This window comes from Crinia signifera, chromosome 1 (assembly GCF_055691185.1).
Source record: "Crinia signifera chromosome 1, ASM5569118v1, whole genome shotgun sequence".
In the NCBI taxonomy this organism is placed as follows: Eukaryota; Metazoa; Chordata; class Amphibia; order Anura; family Myobatrachidae; genus Crinia; species Crinia signifera.
The window spans coordinates 472,453,034-472,465,582 of NC_139217.1; the positions used below are offsets into that span (position 1 = coordinate 472,453,034).

At 50.5% G+C, this 12,549-nt stretch overlaps 1 protein-coding gene across 3 annotated transcripts in view; it reads left to right on the forward strand.

Annotated features, from left to right (window-relative positions):
- The window catches only part of PHF24 (PHD finger protein 24), a 146,817-nt gene extending 138,947 nt beyond the window's left edge, over positions 1-7,870 (forward strand). For all 3 annotated transcript variants that reach the window (XM_083155428.1, XM_083155429.1, XM_083155427.1), the window contains 2 exons: positions 1,853-1,954; positions 7,221-7,870. In XM_083155428.1, coding sequence (XP_083011554.1) covers positions 1,853-1,954; positions 7,221-7,317 — 199 coding nt within the window. In that variant the 3' untranslated portion in view covers positions 7,318-7,870. The remainder of the gene's footprint in view (positions 1-1,852; positions 1,955-7,220) is intronic.
- The last annotated feature ends 4,679 nt before the right edge of the window (positions 7,871-12,549 follow it).

Genomic DNA, 12,549 nt, shown 5'->3' on the forward strand with positions numbered 1-12,549 from the left:
CATGACGGTGACCCTCTGGTGACATCCATGGTTACTGGCCCGTTACTGCCATGGCGGTGACCCGCTGGTGACATCCATGGTTACAGGCCCGTTACTGCCATGGCGGTGACCCGCTGGTGACATCCATGGTTACAGGCCCGTTACTGCCATGACGGTGACCCGCTGGTGACATCCATGGTTACTGGCCTGTTACTGCCATGACGGTGACCCGCTGGTGACATCCATGGTTACAGGCCCGTTACTGCCATGACGGTGACCCGCTGGTGACATCCATGGTTACTGGCCCGTTACTGCCATGGCGGTGACCCGCTGGTGACATCCATGGTTACTGGCCCGTTACTGCCATGGCGGTGACCCGCTGGTGACATCCATGGTTACAGGCCCATTACTGCCATGGCGGTGACCCGCTGGTGACATCCATGGTTACAGGCCCGTTACTGCCATGACGGTGACCCGCTGGTGACATCCATGGTTACTGGCCCGTTACTGCCATGGCGGTGACCCGCTGGTGACATCCATGCGGTGACGTGAGTAGCGATCATGGGTTCCTTATGATTTGGGTGTTATTATGGAGCAGCTGTGTGTCCCCGCCCATTGCTGCTCATGTTATATAGTCCCGGGGGAATGTGATTACGTCTCTCTGTTATACTTTCTGTTCATGTGTTTTTATTGCAGTATTTATACAGTTCTAGTTCTCATTGTCTCTGCTTTATACAGTGCAGGGTGTTCGGAATTGTACCCCCAGAGGGGGAGGCAGTTGTGAGCGTAGCTGCGGGTATGGGCAGTCGGCCAGCTGGTCGCCCTTCCCTAGTGTACAAGCGCGCCTATTTATGTGCGAGGACTGAGATGCCCGCTTTCACCGCCCGCAGACGCCACTATTGGTCGCACCATCTAAATTTGCACTAGCTTTGAACGTCTCTATACGCAGGAATATCAGCGACACCCCCGCGGTACTCCTGTAACACACCCATGAGGCGGGCCATTTCTGTGCGCCCGCCAGGAACACCCACTTTCCCCAGCGCCTCTGTGCGGACCATCTGTGTAACACCTCAGCCTCAACAAATGTAAGCGCCTTGAGTCCTATTGGAGAGAGAGCGCTATATAAATAAATTATTATTATCATTATGTGACTCATTAGAAATACATATTATACATTTCCATTTATTGCATTACATTTCCTAGTGATTGTGTCTCCTTCATATAAAAAGTAAAAAAACACACCAAAGGGAAAGTCCCTGAGACCCACCATACAACAAGCACGGACTATAATAAACAGAAATATCCTATATGTTATATTCTGTTGTCCATTGACCATCTCTGGAGGACAGTGTACAACACTCCTCCCTGACCTCATAGCCTCCACCCATGATCAGCGCTGTGGAGAGCGATGATAGGCCTAGGTGAATGGGGAGGTGTGGCTTAATTATGGAGGCGGCTATGATGCCCACCCCCGAGGAGGTGGGCACTCCTCCACCAGCACTGTTCCTGATGTCCCTTACTGAATCCAAAGCCCAGGTAACTAATACTTGGTGCCCATAGCCATGATGTCCTCGCCATCTACCAAGCACCGCCATTTGCTTGTTTCTTAGTGGGGAGTTGGGGTAGTGTCTCCCTCCCCCTTCCTACCCATCCTGGTCATAGAAGATGGTCTCCATACATAGTGACACCTGAGCCTCGGGCGAGTGACCCGCATAGTCCTGCTTACAGATGACACCATAAAGGACATATGGCGTCACCTCTAGACCACTATGGATAACGTGCACAGCGCAGGTCTGTAGAAGGTGGAGGAGAACGTTGGCACATTCTGACCGCGGAGCTAAACTTGGTATCTCTCTCTCTCCCATCATCCCAGTATTAGCCATGTTGGTCCGATGTCGGAGAGCAGCCCAGCCAGCAGCACCAGTGGGAAAAGCCAAGAGAAGGTACCGCTAAGCACAGAGCCAGATGAGCGCAGGTGAGTGTGCTTGGCGCTGCTGAAATGCCATGTGCAGATGAAGCAGGCTTTATTTCACAGACTGTATTGTACTTCTTTATTAGCTTACAATGCCAGAATGTTGCAGCAGACTGCAGACATTGGGCCTGAATCAGGTTTGTTAGCACAGCAAAAAGCACATTACTGGGCAAAACCATGTGGGGCAGATGTAACCAGGTGGGGCAGATGTAACATGTGCAGAGAGTCCTAGATTTAGGTGAGGGTTGTTCAAACTGCAATCTAAATTGCAGTGTCAAAATCAAGCTGACATCTGTGGGGTCTGAGTGAGTGGTGCTCTATCAAATTAGTAATGCCCCTCAGGTGCTGTAAGGGTACGGGTGTTCCCCCCCCCCCCCCCCCCCCCCAGCACACCAAAGGGCAGCAGTAATAAGATTTGAAAAATCAATATAATAGAAGGTAATTCAGAGATCTTCATTACATACAGTATATTGTGCAAACCTCCAGGCCTTGGCGAGGGGTCTCTGATATCGGAAGACCCTAAACTGCATGATAACAGCACCCATTCTAGGCCACTGAGACAACAGAGGGGCCAGCGTGTGAGAAAACTGGGGGGTGGGCTGGTGAGACAACAGGGGGCCGGTTGGAAAGACAACAGGGGGGGCTGGTGAGACAACAGGGGGGCCGGAGGGTGAGACAACAGGGGGGGCAGATAGTGAGAAAACAGAGGGGGCCGACTGGTGAGACAAAAGGGGGTGGGTGGGCTGGTGAGACAACAGGGGGTGGGTGGGCTGGTGAGACAACAGGGGGCCAGCGGGTGAGACAACAAGGGGGCCGGCTGGTGAAACAACAGGGGGGCTGGCTGGTGAGACAACAGGGGACATGGGGGGGGGGGGGGGCAGTTGGTGAGACAAGAGGGGGACCAGTGGGTGAGACAACAAGGGGGCCGGCTGGTGAAACAACAGGGGGGCTGGCTGGTGAGACAACAGGGGGGAGGGGGCAGTTGGTGAGACAAGAGGGGGGCCAGTGGGTGAGACAACAAGGGGGCCGGCTGGTGAAACAACAGGGGGCTGGCTGGCGAGACAACAGGGGGGGGGGGGGGCAGTTGGTGAGACAAGAGGGGGGCCAGCGGGTGAGACAACAAGGGGGCCGGCTGGTCAAACAACAGGGGGTGGGTGGGCCGGTGAGACAAGGGGGGCCGGCTATTGAGACGACAGGGGGGCCGGCTGGTGAGACAACAGGGGGGCCGGCTAATGAGACAACAGGGGGGCCGGCTAATGAGACAACGGGGGGGGGGGGGGGGGGCGTTTGGTGAGACAAAAGGGGGGCCGGCTGGTGAGACAACAGGGGGTCCGGCTGGTGAGACAACAGTGGGGGCGGATAGTGAGACAATGGGTGGCCGGCTGGTGAGACAACAGTGGGGGTGGATAGTGAGACAATGGGGGGCCGGCTGGTGAGACAACAGTGGGGGCGGATAGTGAGACAACAGTGCGATGGATAAGGAGACAGAAGGGGACGGCCGACGGGGGCACTACCATCCATTTCCACCCGTCCCACCTGCTGTGAGGATTCCCCTGCAGTCCCATCATGCAATGCGCAGGTAGAGGAGAGAACGTCACAGAAGAATCACTCGCTCTGTGATCTGTTTCATATTATGTGACATTAAGAAGCGTTTAGCATGTGATTGCGATCAGTTTCTCTCCGCGGTGACGGTAATTACAGTGTGTGACTGAGCCCTCATTTATGACTCCTAAACTCTGCCGCTAACATGACAGAGATTTGAGCGGGGAACGCTGGCAGCCTCACTCACAGCGAGGGAACCCAGAAACCGGCGAGGGGGCATGCTGGGTCTTTGCATGGCAAGTGTGTGAGTGCTTTCCTATACACATCACTGCAGCCCCCAGGTGCAGGACCACCATCTATTGGGTTGCAGAGGCTGCGTGTGACGTCATACACCCACTACAGAACAGACCAGACACCCCTCCGGACCATGTCCCAAAAATACACGGTTGCCGCCCCATTGCGCCCATCGCGTGCGAGCATGACCACATCTGCTGATCTAGTGGGGCTAGCTGAAGCAGCCCTATTGTTACTTATGGGCATAACTCTGCTGCACTGCAGGTGGGGCAGATGTAACATGTGCAGAGAGACCTGTGTAACACCGTGCTGCACTGCAGGTGAGGCAGATGTAACATGTGCAGAGAGACCTGAGCTACACCATGCTGCACTGCAGGGGGGCAGATGTAACATGTGCAGAGAGACCTGGGTAACACCATGCTGCACTGCAGGTGGGGCAGATGTAACATGTGCAGAGAGACCTGTGTAACACCATGCTGCACTGCAGGTGAGGCAGATGTAACATGTGCAGAGAGACCTGCGTAACACCATGCTGCACTGCAGGTTTGGCAGATGTAACATGTGCAGAGAGACCTGTGTAACACCATGCTGCACTGCAGGTGGGGCAGATGTAACATGTGCAGAGAGACCTGGGTAACACCATGCTGCACTGCAGGTGGGGCAGATGTAACATTTCTCAGAGAGAGTTAGATTTTCAAACTGAAATCTAAATTTCAATGTCAAAATAAAGGAGGCCGTATTTACCCTGCACAGAAACAATATACCCCACCTAAATCTGAATATTTTTTCCTTTGCTAACAAAGCTGCATCATCGCCTATAGCATTACTCTTATTGTACGGTATTCCACTACACACTGGCCACGTAACACTCTATGTGTATGATAAACTAGGTGATTCATCGCACCCTACGGGCGCTCTTCACACCGGCGTAAAGGGCTGCGCCCCCTTAATTTGTGAACATTTGTATATGAGAAAGATGGTTAGAATTGTATGGAAGATGGCCTGTATTGCAACTTGAGTTATAGGTGAAATGTGTTAAATAGAGAGCATATGATGTGGAAGGGGGTGTGTATTGTTTTGTTTAATTAAAAAGCGGTTACAGAGTAAGATGTACATTGATAGTGTGGAGGGTACAGTGACGTGTGTGTGTGTGTGGGGGGGGGGGGCTGTGTGTGCGTGTTGTTTAGGTGTGTGTGTGCAATAGTATAGTCGGGGGTTTTTGAGTCAGCGGCTCCCCACTGGCGGAGGTCACGACACAGGAAAACAGGAGGCTGGGTAGTGATAGGGGTGTGTGGGCATAAGGGGGACTAAAGAGGAGGGTGGGAGATACTGTGCAGCTTCTGCCAGTGGGTGAGGGTCCAGCGTGGCAATACAGGATGGTGGCCCTGAGTCAGTGTCTCCTCCTACTGGGTGGGAGTTCGGGTGCATGAGAGCAGGAGGCTGGGCTATGAGGCATGATAGGGGCATGTGGGCAATACAGCGTCAGCGACTCCCCAGTGGTGGAAGTTACGGTTCAGGAGAGCAGGAAGCTGGGTAGTGATAGGGGTGTGTGAGTATATGGGGGACTAAAGAGGGGCTTAGGGGTGCCGTGAATTGCGGGAGGGGTGCGGGGGGTGCTGTGAATCAAGGAAGGGAGGGGGCGCAGGTGTCGCGGGAGAGGGCTGGGGTCCGCAAAGCGTGGGAGGGGGCGTGAATTGCGCGAGGGGGGTTGCGAATCGCGGGAGGGGGTGGTGCGCGGGGGGTCCGTGAATTGCGGGGGGGGCACGGGGCGCGATGAATCACCTAGTTGGTTATATATTCTTGTAGAAGGATGGTAGGATGTTGCTGTCATTCAGAATGCATTTACATAAACAGTAATAGTAGCAGTTAAAGGTCTGACTTAAAACACCTACAGTAAAACAGAACAGGCGTTATATATTATACAAAGAATTGGTTGATGATGTGTAGGTTGACGTGCACATAGTTCATAGTTGTCACTGGAAAAAAATTGCTACAAGAAAAAATCAACACAGAAAGTTCAACACATGTAAATGTTGACATAAGTGTGGCACTTCATCGGTGTCCATGTCGACACATGAGAATGAATATGAAAACATTCAAAAAAAAGAAAAATAAATCTTCAAAAACTTATGTCAACCTTTTTCATTGTCGACCATAGCCGTGCCAGTGTTTTGCATGTGCCATTTAATCCTGGGGTTGCCGTGAATCGCGCGCGGGGTAGGGGGGGGGAGGAGGTGAGGAATGTCCGCCAATCACGGTAGGAGGGGTCGTGGATAGATGCCGTGAATTGCGGGAGGGGGGGTCGCGGGGGGGGGGTGGGTGCCACGAATCGTGGGATGGGGGGGCGAGGGGGGTTGCAGTGAATCGCGGGAGGGTGGGTCGTGGGGGTGGGGGGTTGCCGCAATGACAGGAGGGGGGGTCAGGGGTGGGGAATCGCGGTAGGGGGGGTCATGGGGGGCACCGTGAACCGCGGGAGGGGGGCCCGGGGGGTTGGCGCTAATCGTGGGAGGGGGGGGGTCGTGGGGTGCCGCGAATCGCAGGAGGGGGGGGGGTGTCACAGGGTGGGGCCGCGAATTGCGGGAGTCACCGGGGGTGCCGCGAATTGCGGGGGGTGTGCTGCAAATCGCGGGGGGTGTGCTGCAAATCGCCACAAGAAAAAATCAACACAGAAAGGTCAACACATGTAAATGTTGACATAAGTGTGGCACTTCATTGGTGTCCATGTCGACACATGAGAATGAATATGAAAACATTGAAAAAGTGAAAAATAAATCTTGTCAACCTTTTTCATTGTCAACCATAGCCATGTCAGTGTTTTGCATGTGCCATTTAATCGTGGGGATGCCGTGAATGGGGGGGGGGGGGGGAGGTGCAACATGACCCTCTCCAGGAGGGACACATTGCTCTGTTTCTGGACTTTCTTCTTAATTTATGGATTACCATCACCTGTGCTTAAACACCTTTCTTATCAATTACCCTGTTTAAAATGACAGGTGATGACAATCATAAATTAAGATGGAAGTCCACAAACAGAGCATTCTGTCCCTCCTGGAGAGGGTCATGTTGGGAGGTATGGAGGTGGGGGGCGCTCACCTGGTGTGTCTGGTGAGTAGCTGTGTCTTTGCTGTGTAACATGGAGAGGCAGAGGGTGTCTGGCACTGTCTGTGGGCTCACTGGGCTGGTTCTCTGTCATTGGAGTCAGAGGCTCCACCCAGCGTTATAGCTCCAGACACACTTTGAGTGACAGATGTAGCCAAATATATGAGATGCTGCTCCAACCTATTGGCTCCTAACTGTCAGATTTCAAACACGAGTTAGGGGCATTTATCATATACACGGAGTGTTCTAACTCTGAATGAGTTTCATCACTGGTTGATAAATAAGCCCCTATGTATCTATCATACAGAACCTTCACCTTGTTCCTCTCTTACAGGACCGTGAATTGGGAAACCTTCCTGAAGGAGAACGTTGTGTATATCCTCGCCGCTCGGCCAAACAGCTCCGCCATCCACTTCAAGCCATCTATCTAAGCAGCCAGAGGGAAGGTCGGGTTCACCAAAAACCGCCAACAACACGACCACTGACGGCTGCATGATGTACGGAGGGGAGAGAGGGACTTTCGGTCTCATTCTAGACCAGGATAAGACAGAACAGAGACTTGCCCAGAATGGCTATGTCTTCCCCGATGAGCCCCCTGAGGAATGACCTATTGTACCCAGCTCACCACCGCCTTGCTCGGAATAATACTAGTAGGATTGGGATTCCGGCCCGGAGACTCTCATGCCGCAATGACACCATTAGACTTGGCCTCCATGAGAAGCACATCTCAGTAGCTATTTATTTGGGGAAGGACACAACACGCTGCGGTTCTCATCTGTGGAGGGGTCCAACGCAGAGACTGGACCAATCCGGGCCTGGGGGTCTGATTTCTTCTCTTGTGAACTTCCTTTGTTCCCGAATTGCTAATGTTTTGGGTAATGTTAAACAAAACACGTTTAATGCTGCGTCCATAGTCGTTTGATTTGCAATTTTTATTTTCCAGATATACAGTATGAGAGATTTCATTAAAAGGTTGTACAAATACATCCGGAGCTGAGAGCGGATTTATCAGTCACTGGCAGGTTGGCGTAGTGGTCAGCATTACTGCCTGACAGCACTTAGCTCATTAGTTCAATACCTGAGGAAATCTGTATGGGTGTGGAGTTTTTATGTTCTCGTGGGCCTGCAGTTGGGTTTCTCACTTTAGAAAACATATTGGCTGGTGACAAAAACAATTGGGGTCTGAGGAGTTCTGGGCATACAGATGTAGCAATGTTCATCTACTGTATCCTTCCTATGGCACAAAGATCTATACACTAGGCACCCTGGGCCTGGTCGCAGGATGGCACTTTATGTCATATCATTAAGCATTTTGGTTCAATGTGGCGTATAGAGTTGCCAGTGAGTGTAATACTTATGTTATAGTGCAAGAATTAGTTTAAAGTATGTTAAATGCTGTCTTAGTAGGTTTGTCGATGGTTACATTACCATGCCCTTTCTTTGTCGTCGATGGTTACATTACCATGCCCTTTCTTTGTCGTCAATAGTTACAGTACCATGCCCTTTCTTTGTCGTCGATGGTTACATTACCATGCCCTTTCTTTGTCGTCAATAGTTACAGTACCATGCCCTTTCTTTGTCGTCAATAGTTACAGTACCATGCCCTTTCTTTGTCGTCAATGGTTACAGTACCATGCCCTTTCTTTGTCGTCGATGGTTACATTACCATGCCCTTTCTTTGGGGTTCAGTTCATGCAAAAGGACACATGGTGTACACTTTTGACAAATACTGTAATGTAGACATCTGCTCTGTTACATGCAGGATATGTTTTACATTTTAAGGCTCATTTCAATACACACTGCACATGAACCTTTTTTTTTGTGTAAGAGATGCTCGCAAGGCATAATCTGCTACCTTGCTGCTTTTGTGACACTCCCAGAAAACGGACAGTTACCACCCCAAATGCTGGCTTCCTGTAAGTCAAATTGCAAAGAGAATTGCGTTTACAGTAAGATCCATGCACATTTTCTTATTTCCTTCGCGCATGTGCAATGCATACGGTACGGATCCACAGTCATTTAATAATCGCTCAATTTGCACATTCGCTGATTAGCGATTCATACTGAATTATGCCGTATGTACTAAGACCTGAAGAGAAAAAAGTGCCCATAGACCAGCCAATCAGCACCGATTGTAACTGCCATGCTACAGACTGCAATTAAAAAATGACAGCTAGGAACTGATTGACTGGCCGTTTATCTCTCTCCACTTTATCTCTCTCCAATAAGAGGCTGTTAAATGGTTTGGGGGCATTCATTTTACGTATAAATTGGCCGATTACGGAGCCTCTCCTTAATCTTACATATAAACTGGCCAATTAGCGGAGTACACATTGCATTGGCGCACCGGAGAAAAAACTCAGTTCCCCTGGCTTTTTCAGCAGTACAGTAGTAGCACTCCCCCCCCCCCCCCCGCGCGAGTCAGTTACCTTTCTAACAATCCCCGTCTTGCTCTGCGACATCATTTGTGTCAGTCATTGTAAAATTGTTGTTATTCTTACAAAGTCCAGAATGGATGAAAACAAAATACTATACACTGTACATAAAGGAAACCCCCCCCCCCCCCTTGCAATATTCTAGTACCCCACCATTCCATGCATAGATGCCAAAGGTTATTGTATACTGGTCCTATGATGGAAATTAATGAGTTCTGCCCATTTGTCCAGGCCATGCAGCGGGTCAGCCGTTCCTGTGTGCACCACGATAATTAGCCTGAAGGAGAGAAGACGGCGGAACGCGCTTCTCACTGTGATGTCATCGCAAACTCCTCTCCTGAACAAGTGCATTGATCTTCAAATGTCAAATCCATTTAAGTTTTAATTGTTGCTCCATACAACTGCTCTGCACAATAATTAGAACATCTCGTTAGCAGCTTGAGCGGGAATGTGCGGAGACAGAAGGGACTGACAGGGAACCATAGGGGATGCAGACGATCCTGGCTTCCGATCAATAAGCGCACAATACACACAGATGCAGCGGGGAGCGGCGTTCATGTGCCAGCGTTTCCTCCGGGTCTCTGACATATCAGAAGAGAATACATTTATATATAACAATGAGAGTACAAGGGTGCACACAGCGAGTGGGTGGGGCGGGATCATAGAAACCATTGGAAGGCCAATATAAAGCAGTAACATGGGGGGGGGAGGGGCCCATTTATCATTTAATGCATTTATGGCAGTCCACATAGAATCTACTGAAAATAACTCACCAAAAATGGTCGCCGCCTTGGAGGAGACAGAGACTAGAGATGCTACCTGGAAGGGCCGGATTCCAGGAACATTGGCGCACCTGCAAGCATGTAACCCCTGGCAACAAGCATTTAAAAACTGGCAATGAGAATGAAACCCCTGGCAAAGACAGTGGTGTAGCTACAATTTGGGCGCCCCCCTGCCACTAAAATATGTACGCCCCCCCCTACTGCTGCATCTGCCGCCTGATCCTCAGACTGTTATCATACCTCCCAACTTTTGCAATTGAAGAATAGGGACGCAGCGTGAGCGGCTGTTTAAGGGGGAGTGGTGTATGCAAATGAGGGTGCTGTTTATGCAAATTAGGCTACGCCCCTGTTTTCGGCCACTGTGCCACTGAATAGACTGAATAGTCTTTTCTGTCAGATTGGGGGGGGGGACTCCCAACTGCCCCCCCCCCCCCGCAGCGGGACACTGCCGGCCGCGGGAGGGACGCGGGAATGTCCCCAATAACCGGGACGTTCCCATGTTTAGCGGGACAATTGGGAGGTATGCTTTATTCAGGATGAAAGAGGAGGTCGCCGCCTCCTCTAGCATCCTTAATAACCATCTGCTGTGAGGGGGGCGGCCATTTTGCAAGTGACATTCTAACAGACGCCGGAGGAGCGCCGGGACTGCAGACAGCAGGAAGCTCTGCTGGTGCCGGTGGCCGGCAGCAACACAGGTTATCGGCGGTGGCGGCCCCATTAACAATAGCTTCCGCAGACCCCCCGGCCCCCAAACTTACCTAGCGCCTCCAAGCCACCGCGGGATCTGCAGAGCTATTGTCATGCCTCTGGGCAAAGAGCATGTAGGTAAAACAATGAGAATGAATGTGTGTAAGCGGCTGGCCGTGCCCCCAGCCCCTCGGCTACACTGAATACATGCTGGCCACAGAACCCTTGGGATTAGTAATAACTTCTTATCTATAAAATGCCCCACAGACGGCCTCGCTCATGTGAGCTTACAATCTACAGCAGAGGAGCGGACTGACGGGAAAAGCACAAAACAGTCGAGCATTATTATTTTATAATATTATGCAAAAGCCACCAACTACCCCGGTCATCAGATGGTACAGCGCTTATAATAACTTAGTAGTTGTCATGGTAACCATATTGTGGGGGCCAGACATCAATCATTCAGAGAGGCAGAGGCACCATCATAACATGTGGCAGTGTGACATCATCATATACAATAACAGTAACATATATTATACACATATTTACATGTCAATGGTCATATAGCAATTCAGTATGGGTATGGATAATTAGGTCACCAGCATTATGGTCGACATGAGTTAAGGTCAACATGCAGGAAGGTCGATTGGGTCAACATGGGTAAGGTCGATTTTTTTTTCCCGGAATGTCAACACAGTCAACATAAACACTAAATTGTGGCACCGCACCACATTTTGGCTCAAAAAACAGTAAAAAAAAAACCATGTGGACCTAGTGACCCATGTCAACCTTAAGTCAAGTCGACCTTCCTGCATGTTGACCTTATGGCATGTCGACCTAAATGCATTTCGACCTAATGGTGTGGACCTAATGCTTGTGGACCATCATGCTGGTGAGCCAATGACCGTCTCCCGTCAGTATATATGACCACACTTATATCATCGGACAGCACTCAGGACTGACGGAAACAATTCAACGGATTATTTTCATTTAGTCCACGCGGAACTATGGCATTCATTTTAGATGGAAGGTGCCGGAGCATCCAAGTTCTGTCGCCACCTCTTATTGGATTGGGTACATGATCTACCACAATGCATCTTACAGTACCTGATGATTCTTGGTCAAACAATGCTTAGCCAAAGGTTTATCCGTGGTCCAGCCCAGGGGCGGATTGGGTTAGAAAGCCACACTGGACATTTCTGGAAGCAGCAGTAATGGGCGTGTCCATGTGTCACTAGGGGGAGGGGTCACATGCAACTAGGGGAGTGGCCACATGACAATAGAGGGGTGGCCACATTATACCACACCCCGTAATGCCCCTTACACATTATGCCACACACACCATAATGCTCATTATACATTATTGCATACACAGTAATGCCCATTACACATTATGCCACACAACATAATGCCCATTACATATTATGCCACACACCATAATGCCCATTACATATTATGCCACACACCATAATGCCCATTACATATTATGCCACACACCATAATGCCCATTACATATTATGCCACACACCATAATGCCCATTACATATTATGCCACACACCATAGCGCTCATTACATAATATGCTACACAACATAATGCCCTTTATACATAATGCCCCCACCAGTGCCCCTTATGCAAAATGCCCTCACTAGTACCCCTTAAACATAATGCAAGGGGCCTCACTGATCCGTGCAGTGTTCCTCCATGTCCTGTTCCGCCCCCCAGCACCGTCCCTCCATGTCCTGTTCCGCCACCCAGCA